Source organism: Drosophila guanche, unplaced genomic scaffold (assembly GCF_900245975.1).
Source record: "Drosophila guanche unplaced genomic scaffold, DGUA_6, whole genome shotgun sequence".
Classification (NCBI taxonomy): Eukaryota; Metazoa; Arthropoda; class Insecta; order Diptera; family Drosophilidae; genus Drosophila; species Drosophila guanche.
Genome location: NW_022995743.1, coordinates 3,550,560 through 3,563,999, shown reverse-complemented (window position 1 = coordinate 3,563,999; position 13,440 = coordinate 3,550,560). Strand labels below are relative to the sequence as shown.

The window sequence follows — 13,440 nt, the reverse complement described above, 5'->3', positions numbered from 1 at the left end:
TGAAAAGAGATCTGTTTAAATAGAGGAACTGTAGTGGGCTAATACATTTCGGTGTTTTCGGTATATTTCGGTATATTTCCGAGGCTCTGTTGGTACATGATTCTGCGGTCACACTCTAACCGATTTCCTTCCCTGCGTTACATATGTACATCCACTTTTGTATCCAAATACAATAAACCCTATTTAGTTCCAGTGGTTAGTTACCAAAGATAACATTTCAAAAAATATCGCAAAAATATACATTTATATTGATATTTTTCCGAAACAAATATCACGATAAAAATATATGTTTATTGTAAAAAATATCGATATATTTTATATTTTTGACAGCCCTAATTCATCGTCGTGCCAAATACCAAAAAACAATAGAAAAATTGTATAATTTAAATAAAAACAAGGTAAGCGTTCATTCTGGGAACACAAAACAAATTAGCTAAATATGCATAAGTTAGTGCGACCACTTGCCAATAGTTTTCGACAAAAGAATTCGTAGATTTTCCAAAACACGTAAGCGATTTGTTTTCTGCCAAGCGGCAAGATGGCGGCTTGTGTTTTCGTTCATAAACTAATTAACTAAAGATTTTTTAATGACTAGTTTTGCTGTCCCAGAATAAGTGATTGATTGTATGTGTGACAACTGAAAAATTGTTTTAAATAGTTGGAAAAAGATAATAAAAGTAGGAGAAAATTGAGGTTATGGCCGAGGCACTTTCACTAAATTTGGAATTCGTTCTTTGTTTCAGACAACTACCAATGGCTGATTCGGATGATGAATACGACCGCAAGCGGCGCGACAAGTTTCGTGGAGAACGCGAGAGCTATAGGACGGAGCGACGGGATGAGCGTCGCCCCATAGGTGGTGCTGGCGGAGGCCGGGACGAATGGCCGGAGCGGTAAGTGCACCACCGGCAAATGGTGACATTTAACTGTACAAATTCACATTACAGCAATCCCTTCAGGGGTGGAGGTGCTGGAGGCGGAGGTGTTCAGCGTCATCGACCTGATTACAGCGATTACCGCGGTCCAGGTCCACGGCCACGATACGGCTCTCCCGGCCGCGAGATGCCACCAGCGAAACGTATGCGTCCTGACTGGGGTGACGGAGATGGACGCCCAGGTCCACGATATGGTGGTATGTTGGCTCACAAAACCATTCGGAACATATGATTGTACTATATTCGGAATTGCAGGCTATGACCCCTATCTGATGCAGGCGTGGACCGATCACTATCAGTCGATGCACTCGGCGTACCACCACGCAAGTCACCCACAGCCAGTGCGAGAGCTACCAATCTTAGGGGGAGACACACTGACTCAGCCGGCTATGCTGACATTGAAACAGTTCCTGGACACACAGGACGAGAACATTTCCGATTCGGAGGTGATGCGCAAGTACACCGAATACAAGACGGACTTTAAGCGGCAGCAGCTGAACGAGTTCTTTGTGGCCCACAAGGATGAGGAATGGTTAGTAGCTAGCCCACTGCCCGGACTCCTACGACGAGTGAGCTTCCAGCGTCGATGCCGATGCTGATGCAGGGCACTCCATTTTTCATTTGGTTGATCTACATATATCTTCCCATCTATACCATCCCCATGCAATCCCTAGCGTTGTTTTCCCCCCGTTTTCCTGTGCGCCACTCAAATCATAACTGTTTGTATATTATTAAGTTTTTCTCTTCAGCTTATTGGGTTTGTGAGACAGAGTCCTATCTGAGAGCCTCTGCGCCGCTTTTGCAGAGCTGCTGTCTGATATTCATATAACTTAAAGTCGTAATTACCCGGCGAGCAATGCCGAGGTGTGTTTATATTTTGAAACCGCGATTTATTTCAATTCGATTGTTGAGCGAAAGCCCACATAACCATATATCACAATTCCTATAAATAACGAAAGCGCAAAGCCATCAAAGGTAAGACTTTGGGTAATAACAACAACAAAAACAAACAAAAAACCAATCGCTATCTAAACCAAGTAAATCATTAACTAAAACTAATGCCAACAGCCGGATAAGCTAAGGATAAGCGAAATGTAGAAATTCGACTGACGCGCAGAATTGTTAACCGTCAGGAATTGGTGCTTCTTGCCCCCACCACTTGCTCACTTGAAAAATCTTTTGTCTTTTCACAGGTTCAAGAATAAATACCATCCCGAGGACAGTGTGAATCGCAAAGAGGAGCAACGCGGATTTCTGCGGGTATGCATTATTATGAACTACAATCACTTTGTGTTCGGTTTTTAAATCACACTCTCCCTTCAATTCCTTGCAGAGACGCACAGATGTGTTTGTGGAACTTCTGGAGAATGGCACCATTGGCAGCGTCAAGGTAGATTCCTCCCATAGCGATGCGCTGATCAAGGTTTTGGATACGTGTGTGATCAAGCTGGAAGGGGGAACCGACGAGGATCTTAAGGTTCTCGATGAGAAGCCAGTAGTCAAGGATCCGGTTGTCTTCGAGCGAAAGCCAGAGCCAGATGACACAGCCAAAATGGTCGAAAATACGCCCAAGAGTCCCAAGAAAGAGAAGCAAGAGGACGAAGAAATGCCGCAAATTGTTTCGCCACAGCGTACAGAGTTGAAGCCAGTAAATTCGGACGATGAGAACTGGGATGAACCTGAAGTGGAAGCTGCGCCTGTGCCTGCCAAAAAATCGGAGGAGGAGGAGCCAAAAGAGAGCGAGCCGATTCCGGACATCCAGCAGACGCAGAAAAAGCAAAAGAAGAAGAAGATCAAGAAACGCAAGCGAAACAGCAGCAGCGACGAGGAGAGTTCCTCATCTGAGTCCGAGTCTAGCTCCAGCTCCTCCGAAGAAGAGGAGGACGACGAGAAGCTTAAAGCGAAATATGATGTTGAGGATGGCCTGAGGGCCGAACAGAAAGCGGAGGCAGAAAAGGATCAAGCAGAAGCAGCCAAGGCGAAGCAGGGATCAGCTAGTCCCAAAGAGGAAGCATCCGCAGAGAAGCCCGCTGCTGATCCTCCTGCTGCCGAGGGTGAAGCTAAAGAGGACGGTCAGGCAGAGAAATCACCAAAACCCGAAGAGGATGAGAAAAAACAGGAAAATGGAGATGCCGCAAAGATAGACCAGACTGCAGCTGAGCCTGGGGAGGACGCTGAAACCGGTGAGGTGAAACCAGTAACCATTGACCTGGACAAAGTGAATACTCCGCGGGCCATGCACCGAACCTCCTCGATCTTCCTACGCAACCTGGCTCCCACCATAACCAAGGCCGAGATTGAGGCCCTTTGCAGTCGCTTCAGCGGATATTTGAGAACGGCGATAGCAGATCCGTTGGTAGAACGTCGTTGGTATCGTCGCGGCTGGATTACGTTCACACGCGATGTCAACATCAAAGAGATTTGCTGGAGCTTGAACAATCAGCGATTGCGCGACTGCGAAATGGGAGCCATTGTCAATCGCGACTTGAGTCGGCGAGTGCGTCCAGCCAACGGAATTACTTCCCACAAACAGGTGGTGCGATCGGATATCAAGTTGTGCGCTCGGATCGTCATGAATCTGGATGAGAAGTTCAAGCTGTGGTCCGATAATCAGCTCAGCAAGCCCTCGCCTGCCAGTGACCCGGAAGCAGCGGTAGCTGGCAATGGAAGCGGCCCCAGCTATGGCTTCAATTCGAAGAATCCTGTGCTGCAGAACATCACCGACTACCTCATCGAAGAGGCTTCTGCGGAGGAGGAGGAGCTCTTGGGACTCTCCGGCGACCGCAAGGACGGTGAGGGCGAGCCCATCGAGCGCGACGAACAGTTGCTGTCGGTGCTGGATCGTCTGGTGCTGTACCTACGGGTTGTACACTCGGTGGACTACTACAACCACTGCGAGTATCCGTACGAGGATGAGATGCCCAATCGCTGTGGCATTATCCACGCCCGTGGCCCGGCTCCCTCACGTGTGACCAGCAACGAGCTCAATGAGTACATCAAGTCGTACGAGGGTAAGCTGCTGCAATTTCTGACCAAGACAGCGCTGCTTAGCGAAGAACAGATCAAAGATCTCGGTGCCAAAAATGCCGACACCGAGGTGGAGAAGTTTGTGCAGGCCAACACCCAGGAGCTCGCCAAGGACAAGTGGCTGTGTCCGCTCTCCGGCAAGAAGTTCAAGGGACCCGAGTTCATCCGCAAGCACATCTTCAACAAGCACGAGGAGAAGGTCGAGGAGGTCCGCAAGGAGGTGCAATATTTCAACAACTATTTACGCGACCCAAAGCGTCCACAGTTGCCAGAGCATCCCGGCAGCGTGAAGCGTCCTGAACAGGAGTCTGCTCGTGGACCCGGAGGGTGAGTGCCATGCAATGGATTTCATCTAAACGGAATTCATATCCATTTTTATCTTCAGATACCGTCCGCCGATGTATACCCCAATGGCTGGAATGCCTTATGGCTTTGGAGGCCATATGATGGGTGGTGGTGGCCGTGGTGGACGCCACTTTGCGCCCGCTCGCAGGTTAGTACTTGAGCCTTTAGTGCCTTTCCTTTCTACTCTTAGTCTAAGCGCGCTATCCCTTGGAATGGGTTCGGTTCTCATTCGAGCCACAATCTTTCTCCTCAAGGAGTTTCGTAGGTTGTTCGTTCGTAGTTGTTTTCACAACTATAATCCCTGAGAGCATTCCGTTTAACGCATATATCTACACTTTCTCCTTGCTTCATTTGCAATCTATTCCTGCATCCTTGGTGGCATATCATGTCATCAGTCGGATGATTACTGACTCGAATCATGACTGAACCGAGCTGTGGAATGGCCAGCAGCCAGCTTGATGTTGCCTCCACAGCGCCTGTTCAGTCCTTTAGTCGCCTCTCAGATAAGATTAGATATCGCCCACTTTTACGTCTTTGTTTCTATATTTTGATTTCATTTCTGTTGGTCTAAAAACGAAAATTGTCACAATCTTCTTGTGTCGCAAATATTTTGCAGGGAATTGCCTTTGGAACACCAGCGCCGGCTTGTCGGTTACCATGATTTGGATGCGCCCGCAAATTCCGATATATTTGACTAGTTGATTAGACCAAATGCATTGCCAAGTACACAAACAAAATGAAAATGAAATCTGATCCGATCTGATGATTCCGTTTCCAGCATTGAGTTCCAGCAATGCTCCCGAGAAAGAGAAAGATAAAGAACAATCCAATGCAAATTATAAAGCTGATTTATATATGAAAACCGACCGCTATCTGATTTCGTGTACAATGTTTTGTCAATTGTATTTAGAAACCGTCTTAACTAGAATGACGTTGCCGAAACGGGCAAAGCCATAGACTAAATAAATAAACATGTAATATTCCACAAATATCTAAATTACTTCAATTCTCGTTGCTTACAGACCCGGTGGTTTTGATTATCGATCACACAGATCACACTACCGGGACTTGGATGCGCCACAAGATCCTTACTAGACTGTAGAGCTACTGTAGTGTACAATCAAGTCTAAATCAATTGTATTTATATTATGGCTGCATTGATCAATTCCCCTTAAAATGCAACTACGTGCTGTATGTAATGTAAACTTAATCTGTTTCTAATTGACGAATGTATTGTACGATTCAATTTTATAATCAGCATCGGATAAAATGTGAAATAAAGTTCATGTAAACCATTATTTGGGTCGGAAAAAGAGAGCGAGCCAGAGAGAGTGAGAGAGAACGAAATTGCGTGAGTATGGCAACTCTTGTGTTCTTGTTTTGGGGGAAGCGCGCTAAAAATAAGCACAAATCTCAGCCGGCTGCGTACAAAAACAGCCGAATCGCTGCCAACGTAACGATTTAAACAGTTTCGGAATCATATTCCGTGTATAACATACATCATGCGGAGCCTGGAATGTGCCTGTGCCGTGTGCGGAGTGGCAGCCACTCAGACTTGCACTCGCTGCAAAATTGTGCGCTACTGCAACAAGGAACACCAGAAGCAACACTGGCCCGACCACAAACGCTGCTGCAAACCGATTCGAGAGGAGAAGGATGATGTGTTGGGTCGATTTTTGGTGGCCACACAGGACATCAAGGCCAATCAGATCATTTTCGTTGAGGAGCCGCTGGTCGTCGGTCCAAAGTGGTACATGTCGGAGGGGGAGAGATCCTCCACAACCGTGCCGTGCGTGGGCTGCTACACACCCTGTCGCTTGGGTAAACATCTGTGTCGCAAGTGAGTACACAGCGAGTTTTCGTTGGCAGACAGCTGCTTATTTTTTCCACTCATTCCACAGTTGTCGCTGGCCAGTCTGCAGTTCTACCTGCGAACACGAGGCCCTGGAGTGCAGCGTCCTCAGCCTGGGTCCGGGTCCGTCTGCCAGGGCCGACGCACGTGGACTGAACGATTTCTACCGTGGGGATGCACTTCTTGTGCTTAAGTGTCTACTGCTTCAGCGCAAAGATCCGAATAAGTGGGCAGATCTGCTCGAGATGCAGTCGCACGAAGAGGAACGCAAAGGCACTGAGCTCCACCTGGAGGCAGAAGATGGAATTGTTAGCTACTTGACTCAGCGCTTTCTGCAGCGTCTCAAGCAGAGCAAGAAGGATCTCCTTGAGCACTACGAACCTGAGCTGCTGCATCGGCTGTGTGGGATCATTGAGACCAACTACATGGTGGTCGAGTTGCCCACGGGCATCGAGCTGAGTGGAATGTTCCGAAATGCGTGCATGATGGAGCACGCCTGCCAGCCCAACTGCTACTTTCAATTTGACGGAACTACCATGCAGATCGCGGTGAGGGCAGGCGGCGACTTGAAGAAAGGCGACCACTTGAGGATCACCTACACAAACATCTTGTGGGGCACTCATCTGCGACAGCATCATTTGCGACTGACCAAGCATTTCAAATGCGGCTGCGAACGCTGCTTGGATCCCACGGAGTTTGGCAGCTATGTGAGTGCGCTGACCTGCTTGGGAGATGTCAACAAGTCCTGTGGGGGCAAGCAACTGCCCGTGGATCCAGTCGACGAGAACAGTCAGTGGAAATGCGACTCATGCCCCATGTCCATGGATACGTCATACGTGACCGAGCTGCAAACCCATATGACGGAGCAGGTGGACAGGATGCTGGCCGGCCGCCCTTCGGCCAGTGAGATCGAGCTAACGTTGGCCCGTCTGACGCAGATGCTGCACCCAAACCACTTTCACATGTTCAATCTGAAGCACACGCTTATCCAGCTATATGGCAACGAAGTTGGTCTAGAGCTGAGCTCGCTCAGTGACGGGACACTGGAGCGAAAGCTGCGCCTGTGCGACGACCTGTACAACGTGTGTCGTCGCCTGGATCCCTATAGCATTAAGCTGGCCATCTATTTGACTGTTATTCTCGTCGAGATTGCCCACACCCTGGAGGAACAGGCGCGCAGGAATCCCGCACAGGCTTCTTCACTGCTAGAAGACGCCCTGCTGCGACTTAAAGAGGCTCAGAATGTGCTGGAAAAGGAACTCGATTCTGTGGCAGGTAAGAAGCTGAACGAGAAGCTGCAGGCGGAGATATTTGAGTGGGAGAAACTAATGCTGACCCACAAATACCAACAGCAGAAAATTGACTAGTTATCCGAATAAAACATACTTTATTATCATCTTAATCTAGTCTATCTCCTATCATCACGCATGCAGCTCTATACGCTCTTGCTCCAACATTTGTGGATGAGCCCGCAAAATCTCCTGCTGCTGGCGCAGGTTTTTCACGATACCCGGCAGATGCCAGCCATGTCTCAGTAAACTGTCAGTGACATCAAAGTGGGCGTGGCGAATGCATCGTAGCTGACTGCAATGGGCCACGGTGCGCAGCTCCAGCGCCATGTCATGCACCAGGGCGGTCAAGTACTCCTGCGTCTCATTGATGGCATGCACCTCAAGAGTAAAGTGCGGCCGTTCGAAATAAATCAACTTGATGCCATAAATGACGGGCAAACTATTGTCGGCTGGCCGAATGAGACCCTTGCAGGCTAGCTCGTAGGCAGCCTGGGTTTGCAGGTCGACGCCGCACAGCTCGTACATCTTCCTCTGATGCGAGGCCTGCATGGAGGCCGCCAGGCCACTGATTCTTTCCGCAGAGATATGTTTATGGTTGGATCGCGCGGTTATGCGGCTGTCTGGCAGGTGATTCTCCGTGGCAGTGCCCATGCGACCAGTAACGTGATACACTCGCACCGGACGGTTCTTCTGTATGCGACTCGACTGACGCAGTCCCTTGTTGATGCCAAAGACTGTTGAATAGCACTGTAATTAGTGGGATATATTCCAGTAAAAGAGTGAGTGTAATACTTACGCAAAACACCGCTGGTGTGATGCCCCAAACTGGCTACTGTGGCACAGCGTATATCGTCGGGCATGTAGCGAGGTCCAGTGCACAGAATATCGTCAGAGAGATCCACGTTTTTGGCAATATTGTGGAGCACACTGTCGGCGGCTGTGCCCGTGCCCAGGAGCTGCGTGTTCTCCGGCAGCTTGCGAGGCTCGCGTTGTTTCATTTCGTTGAGACCTTAAGGAGATTACGAAATATTATCTTCCGAATATTTAAATATTGTTCCACTTACCCTTGCAAATGTTGCTGAGAACAGCACTGCGCACGTGTCCCACTTTCATGCCGGCGGGTTTGTATACATTTAAAACGCCGTTTAAGTGCCTGAAAACTGTCGCGGCATCGTAGACTTTTGTCAGTGCCATTTAAACGTTTAAATTATCCAATTACAAGCGGATACAGTTTTTACGACGAGCAATTATTGGAGCAGCTGGCGACACGGCGTTGCCGGATCGATGAAACGAATGGGACAATGCTTTGGGTTATTATTGAACATAAATGAAAAGAAAACTCGAATATTTGCGCATTTGTGACCCGGCTTGGTCATTTGATACATTTATTTGTCTCTATGAACTATACAAACTATAATTTAAACATTTTGATGACTAGCTAAAATTGTGATATTGGTTTTTGTGGGTACAATTTCGCTTGTACGTTCGTTTCGTTAGTAACTACATTTTGAATTTAAGCCACTAAAGCGGCTTACAGGCAATCATATAAACTGGATAAAGGTCTTTTGGAAAGTTCTGTTGTCGCACTTTTCGCACAATACGAAATCCAGCCGTCTTGAGCAATATATCGTAGTGCTCCAGCGGGCGAGTAACTGAAGAGTCTTCGTCGTCATCGATTATCTCTTTTGACTTGGTTACGTTCTCCTTGATGACAAAGAAGCCGCCTGGAGCCAGTCCCTGCCGCACGCGTCGAAAGAAGTCGACCAAGTCCAGCTCAGTGAGATGTCCTAGAACCCATTGACTCCAGATGAGATCGTACTTCTTTGTGGGAGTGAATTTCTGTAGTCCAACGTTGTAGATTTCCCCCAAACTGCCGACAGGCTGGCTTTCAGTTGTACAGTACTCCCGGGCTTTATTCGCAAACGCTGGGTCCTGCTCCACAATATCAACGCAATGGAAGCGGGGAATCAGCAGATTCCGACTCACTCTTCCAATTCCGGCACCGCAGTCCAACGCCAGCTTCTTGCCAGGCACACGTATTTCGCGCAGAAACGTGTTTGATCCCTGTATATCGATGGCGCTGATGTATCCCAAGCCGCCCAGCATCCCATTGACTGTGGCCGGCACTTCCGACCAATATTTTTGCGCTTTGCCATAAAATTTTGGCTCTTGAACGTTGCTCTCTGCGACTGCATTCACCACATCCACTGCCTTCGCCGCCGACTCTTGCGGAATATTGCTGGTTTCCTTAATGCACTCATCCTCGCAGCTATTCATCTTGTCTACTAAATCTTGGCAGTTTTCTGACTCCATGCTTTTTAAATTTATTTATTTACTTTGAATATTTGGAAGGCATCAGTGTGGCCGCGGAAAAATGTAACAAGACATACCATATATTTCGAACGCATGCTGTGATAAGTTTGTGGATTGATCGATATATCGATGTATACTATCGTTGATAATGTTTCTATGCGATATTTGTTTTCATTGATATACATGTGAGATAAGTGGTAGGAATTTGGCGGTCACATCAAAATATTTAAAAAAGAAAAATATACCCACTATATGCAATTTAATTGATTGATGTTCAATACAAACTATATGCCATTAGGACCAATTGTATCTATCCAACCAACAGCAACTTCATTCGCCGTATCTTAAGGTACAATTCATGTTCCATTTGTCTGTTTTAAGCCCAATTCTTGTTGCATTTCTTTGCATATTGCATATTCGACTGTTAATCCTATGTAAAGAAAACCTTGTTCATATGTATGTGCTCCATTGCAGTCCGAGAAGCAGATTGGACTGTCAAATTGCCGTGCACACAGTTTATGTCTAGGATCTGCCATTGCGTTCTTGGTAAATAGTTAACCAGTGGAAAGAATACATTCTTGAAACAGTGAAAAAAGGCTGCTGCTCCACTGGGATTAGATTCACAAATACGAATACAAAAAACACTACACATTAATTCCGTACTAAAACTTTCCAGTTTCCGTTTTTTCAATTTATTTTTTGTGGTTTTTTGTAAAAGTTAAAGTAGAATTAGCGATCTCTCTGTGGGGAACGTTAACAGCTTACTTCTTCTTGGACACACCCACAGTGCGACCGCGACGACCGGTTGTCTTGGTGTGCTGGCCACGGACACGGAGGCCCCAGTAATGACGCAGACCGCGATGGGAGCGGATCTTCTTCAAGCGCTCCAAATCATCACGCAGCTTGGAGTCCAAGTTGGAAGAGGTCAGCTGCCAGTACTTGCCATCGATGATGTCCTTCTGTCTGTTGAGGAACCAGTTGGGCACTTTGTATTGCAGAGGGTTGGTGATGATGGTGACAACCTTGTCGACCTACAACCGAAATAGAATAAATAACATTAGTTTGGAAGCTCGAGAAGTATCTACGGTGTTTGTTTACCTCCTCCTCAGTGCATTCACCGGCACGCTTGGTGAGATCAACATCGGCCTTCTTCAGCACAATGTTGGAGTAACGACGACCCACACCCTTGATGGCGGTCATGGCAATACCAACTTTGAGCTTGCCATCAATGTTCGTACTCATGATACGAAGGATGTGCTGGAACTTCTCTGGGATGACGAGCGACTGCAAATATCAAACACACAGAAATTGCATTACACGAAAAACACAAACAATGGGAACAGAAATTAGCAATGGCATTTTCGCAACAAAACTATTGCCATAGTTAGGCTGTGTTAATGCAGCATAAACATGTCATTGCATACTTCATGCTATGCACTGAACAATTTCACTCCAGCATAATGTTTTTGTTGTTTGATGCACCGAGATTTTGCATTTTTTTTCGACGACGCACCATTTTTGCCGTTTGTGTGAGACGAATTCTCGAATCGGAAAGAAACCGGATGACGTCTTGACGTTGGTCGGTGTTTTGACAAGCAGTGCTGTAAAGTGCTATCGGACAGAGTTGCATTTAGACACGAGTAGCTTAGCCCTGGTTTTCTATTAAGCGCCGTTATAAAATCATACGAAAATGCCTGGATTGAATGGTAAATTAAAGTGATATTAAATGCATTAACCCATGATGAAATATTTTAAGCTCTCAACTGCGTTGGACAAAACGATTTGGTGTCCTTGCGTATAATTTGCACTATGGCGCGCAACCGAGAGTACAATGTAGAGGATCTGGACACGTACGGGAACACGGCCTTGCTGAAGGCTTGCTATTTGGGGCGCATCGAATGCGCTTGCACACTTTTGGAGTTTGGAGCGAATATTTACGCGGTCAATTACTTTGGACAAAACGCATTGACCTTGGCTACCTACTCCGGATGTTATCCTTTAGTCCGAGAGCTTTTGCATCTTCGTTCCTACAAGGATTTTAATCTGTCTTCGCTGATTCCGGCCTCTTGTGTTGCCGCAATGCAAAACCATGTCGAAATTGAAGAATACTTTATGAAAATAGATCCCAGCGGTGTCCATGATCAGACGGTGCACGGTGAGTTCATGGCATAAACATTAGTTAAATTACAATTCTTGCTTTCTTTTGGTAAGGTCTTGGCGTCCACGACTTGCACGAAATGGTGGAAAAAGCAAAGAAGATTGATCAGCAAATACAGTCCTCTCAGCCTACCTTAATGCATCATCGCTTCCGCTAATCTTCCTGTAAAACTATAAAAACAATAAAATTGTCGCTTTAATTTAGTTAAATAATGTTCGGAATCCAGGGCTGTTGTAAAACACTTGGGTTGGCAGCGCGGTCGGATCATACCTATCGATAGGACACCGCCGATATCATCCGCATTGTACATCCCTATCCCGCTCATTTTTGCCCGCCTGATCAATGTAATTTTTCTGCCAACACGTTCGTCACTCGTTTTGAAGTCCCTCTGCCAGCAACATTAAACAGATTTTCCTGTAAAATCGAACAACAACCAGAGAACTGATCAGCTCATATTACACACTACATAGAGTCGCATAAATTGCATTCCGTATTACAAAACTAAAGAGATCATCATGTTCGAGGCACGCCTGGGTCAAGCTACCATCCTGAAGAAGATTCTCGACGCCATCAAGGATCTGCTGAACGAGGCCACCTTCGACTGCAGTGATTCGGGAATTCAGGTACACATTTTGAATTTGCACACTAAGACAGTTTTCCGAGCAAGTGAATTCATTACTCCACCCCTCAGCTGCAAGCCATGGACAACTCTCATGTGTCTCTGGTGTCGCTGACACTGCGCTCCGATGGATTTGACAAGTTCCGCTGTGATCGCAATCTCTCGATGGGCATGAATCTGGGGAGCATGGCCAAAATTCTGAAGTGCGCCAACAACGAGGACAACGTGACAATGAAGGCGCAGGATAATGCGGACACAGTTACCATCATGTTCGAGTCGGCTAATCAGGAGAAGGTCTCCGACTATGAGATGAAACTAATGAATCTCGATCAGGAGCATTTGGGTATACCCGAGACGGACTTCTCCTGTGTAGTCCGCATGCCAGCCATGGAGTTTGCTCGCATTTGCCGTGACTTGTCCCAGTTCAGTGAGTCGGTGGTCATTTGCTGCACCAAGGAAGGCGTGAAGTTCTCGGCCAGCGGTGATGTGGGCACTGCCAACATTAAGCTGGCCCAAACTGGCAACGTTGACAAGGAGGAGGAGTCGGTCACCATTGAAATGCAGGAGCCAGTTACGCTGACGTTCGCCTGTCGCTACCTGAACGCCTTCACAAAAGCCACTCCATTGTCCACCCAAGTGCAGCTGTCGATGTGTGCAGATGTGCCCCTGGTAGTAGAGTACGCAATCAAAGATCTGGGCCACATACGCTACTACCTGGCGCCCAAGATCGAAGATAACGAGACATAAGGCAACACGAAACAAGAGTCTGTCCTGTCCTCTCATATTTATATGTCACTTAATGAATCATCTGCCTCATACGTAACTTTTAAGAATCAACAAAAACAGCATCTTTTCCTCAATAAAAACAAGCCTGTAACAAAGTCTTATTTGAGCCTGAA

The 13,440-nt window shown here is 47.0% G+C and overlaps 7 protein-coding genes across 10 annotated transcripts; 4 read left to right on the top strand and 3 right to left on the bottom strand.

The window, feature by feature from the left end:
• The first annotated feature begins 333 nt into the window (after positions 1-333).
• LOC117589449 (serrate RNA effector molecule homolog) lies at positions 334-5,605 on the top strand. Of its 4 annotated transcripts, none has more exons than XM_034281409.1 (8): positions 334-398; positions 744-893; positions 948-1,132; positions 1,191-1,467; positions 2,129-2,195; positions 2,269-4,289; positions 4,348-4,455; positions 5,330-5,605. In XM_034281409.1, the coding sequence occupies exons 2-8, from the start codon at positions 754-756 to the stop codon at positions 5,400-5,402; spliced, it is 2,871 nt and encodes a 956-aa protein (XP_034137300.1). In that variant the 5' UTR covers positions 334-398; positions 744-753; the 3' UTR covers positions 5,403-5,605. The 4 variants fall into 4 exon arrangements, 3 of the variants coding, with proteins under 3 accessions (XP_034137300.1, XP_034137297.1, XP_034137289.1); XM_034281406.1 differs by lacking the exon at positions 5,330-5,605 and adding an exon at positions 4,924-5,296; XM_034281398.1 differs by lacking the exons at positions 334-398; positions 5,330-5,605 and adding exons at positions 660-677; positions 4,924-5,044.
• Positions 5,606-5,708: 103 nt separating this feature from the next.
• LOC117589486 (SET domain-containing protein SmydA-8) lies at positions 5,709-7,561 on the top strand. Its single transcript, XM_034281453.1, has 2 exons — positions 5,709-6,147; positions 6,209-7,561. Exons 1-2 carry the CDS (start codon positions 5,810-5,812, stop codon positions 7,524-7,526), a joined length of 1,656 nt encoding a protein of 551 aa, XP_034137344.1. The 5' UTR covers positions 5,709-5,809; the 3' UTR covers positions 7,527-7,561.
• LOC117589499 (mitochondrial mRNA pseudouridine synthase Trub2) lies at positions 7,527-8,716 on the bottom strand. The gene is made up of 3 exons (XM_034281480.1): positions 8,516-8,716; positions 8,248-8,460; positions 7,527-8,185 (listed from the first exon to the last, which is right to left on the bottom strand). The coding sequence occupies exons 1-3, from the start codon at positions 8,643-8,645 to the stop codon at positions 7,581-7,583; spliced, it is 948 nt and encodes a 315-aa protein (XP_034137371.1). The 5' UTR covers positions 8,646-8,716; the 3' UTR covers positions 7,527-7,580.
• Positions 8,717-8,798: 82 nt separating this feature from the next.
• On the bottom strand, positions 8,799-9,820 carry LOC117589507 (alpha N-terminal protein methyltransferase 1). The gene has a single exon (XM_034281492.1). The coding sequence runs from the start codon at positions 9,762-9,764 to the stop codon at positions 8,973-8,975; it is 792 nt and encodes a 263-aa protein (XP_034137383.1). The 5' UTR covers positions 9,765-9,820; the 3' UTR covers positions 8,799-8,972.
• Positions 9,821-10,433: 613 nt separating this feature from the next.
• LOC117589933 (40S ribosomal protein S18) lies at positions 10,434-11,417 on the bottom strand. Its single transcript, XM_034282220.1, has 3 exons — positions 11,278-11,417; positions 10,863-11,048; positions 10,434-10,795 (listed from the first exon to the last, which is right to left on the bottom strand). Exons 1-3 carry the CDS (start codon positions 11,392-11,394, stop codon positions 10,526-10,528), a joined length of 573 nt encoding a protein of 190 aa, XP_034138111.1. The 5' UTR covers positions 11,395-11,417; the 3' UTR covers positions 10,434-10,525.
• Positions 11,366-12,125, top strand: LOC117589941 (DNA replication inhibitor plutonium). The gene is made up of 3 exons (XM_034282234.1): positions 11,366-11,470; positions 11,521-11,919; positions 11,976-12,125. The coding sequence occupies exons 1-3, from the start codon at positions 11,455-11,457 to the stop codon at positions 12,077-12,079; spliced, it is 519 nt and encodes a 172-aa protein (XP_034138125.1). The 5' UTR covers positions 11,366-11,454; the 3' UTR covers positions 12,080-12,125.
• A 120-nt stretch (positions 12,126-12,245) lies between these two features.
• LOC117582321 (proliferating cell nuclear antigen) lies at positions 12,246-13,428 on the top strand. The gene is made up of 2 exons (XM_034269971.1): positions 12,246-12,545; positions 12,614-13,428. The coding sequence occupies exons 1-2, from the start codon at positions 12,438-12,440 to the stop codon at positions 13,286-13,288; spliced, it is 783 nt and encodes a 260-aa protein (XP_034125862.1). The 5' UTR covers positions 12,246-12,437; the 3' UTR covers positions 13,289-13,428.
• The last annotated feature ends 12 nt before the right edge of the window (positions 13,429-13,440 follow it).

Bases quoted from the DNA above. Each gene is read 5' to 3' on its own strand.
- LOC117589449 (XM_034281406.1), top strand. From the start codon at position 754: ATGGCTGATTCGGATGATGAATACGACCGCAAGCGGCGCGACAAGTTT. The intron at 1,133-1,190 runs GTATGTTGGCTC...TCGGAATTGCAG, and splicing joins CCCAGGTCCACGATATGGTG to GCTATGACCCCTATCTGATG. The intron at 2,196-2,268 runs GTATGCATTATT...AATTCCTTGCAG, and splicing joins AGCAACGCGGATTTCTGCGG to AGACGCACAGATGTGTTTGT.
- LOC117589486 (XM_034281453.1), top strand. From the start codon at position 5,810: ATGCGGAGCCTGGAATGTGCCTGTGCCGTGTGCGGAGTGGCAGCCACT. The intron at 6,148-6,208 runs GTGAGTACACAG...CTCATTCCACAG, and splicing joins GGTAAACATCTGTGTCGCAA to TTGTCGCTGGCCAGTCTGCA.
- LOC117589499 (XM_034281480.1), bottom strand. From the start codon at position 8,645: ATGGCACTGACAAAAGTCTACGATGCCGCGACAGTTTTCAGGCACTTA. The intron at 8,461-8,515 runs GTAAGTGGAACA...AATCTCCTTAAG, and splicing joins TCTCAGCAACATTTGCAAGG to GTCTCAACGAAATGAAACAA. The intron at 8,186-8,247 runs GTAAGTATTACA...GCTATTCAACAG, and splicing joins TCACACCAGCGGTGTTTTGC to TCTTTGGCATCAACAAGGGA.
- LOC117589507 (XM_034281492.1), bottom strand. From the start codon at position 9,764: ATGGAGTCAGAAAACTGCCAAGATTTAGTAGACAAGATGAATAGCTGC.
- LOC117589933 (XM_034282220.1), bottom strand. From the start codon at position 11,394: ATGCAACTCTGTCCGATAGCACTTTACAGCACTGCTTGTCAAAACACC. The intron at 11,049-11,277 runs GTGCGTCGTCGA...TGATATTTGCAG, and splicing joins TCACACAAACGGCAAAAATG to TCGCTCGTCATCCCAGAGAA. The intron at 10,796-10,862 runs GTAAACAAACAC...TTTCGGTTGTAG, and splicing joins GTGAATGCACTGAGGAGGAG to GTCGACAAGGTTGTCACCAT.
- LOC117589941 (XM_034282234.1), top strand. The intron at 11,920-11,975 runs GTGAGTTCATGG...TCTTTTGGTAAG, and splicing joins CCATGATCAGACGGTGCACG to GTCTTGGCGTCCACGACTTG.
- LOC117582321 (XM_034269971.1), top strand. From the start codon at position 12,438: ATGTTCGAGGCACGCCTGGGTCAAGCTACCATCCTGAAGAAGATTCTC. The intron at 12,546-12,613 runs GTACACATTTTG...TCCACCCCTCAG, and splicing joins GCAGTGATTCGGGAATTCAG to CTGCAAGCCATGGACAACTC.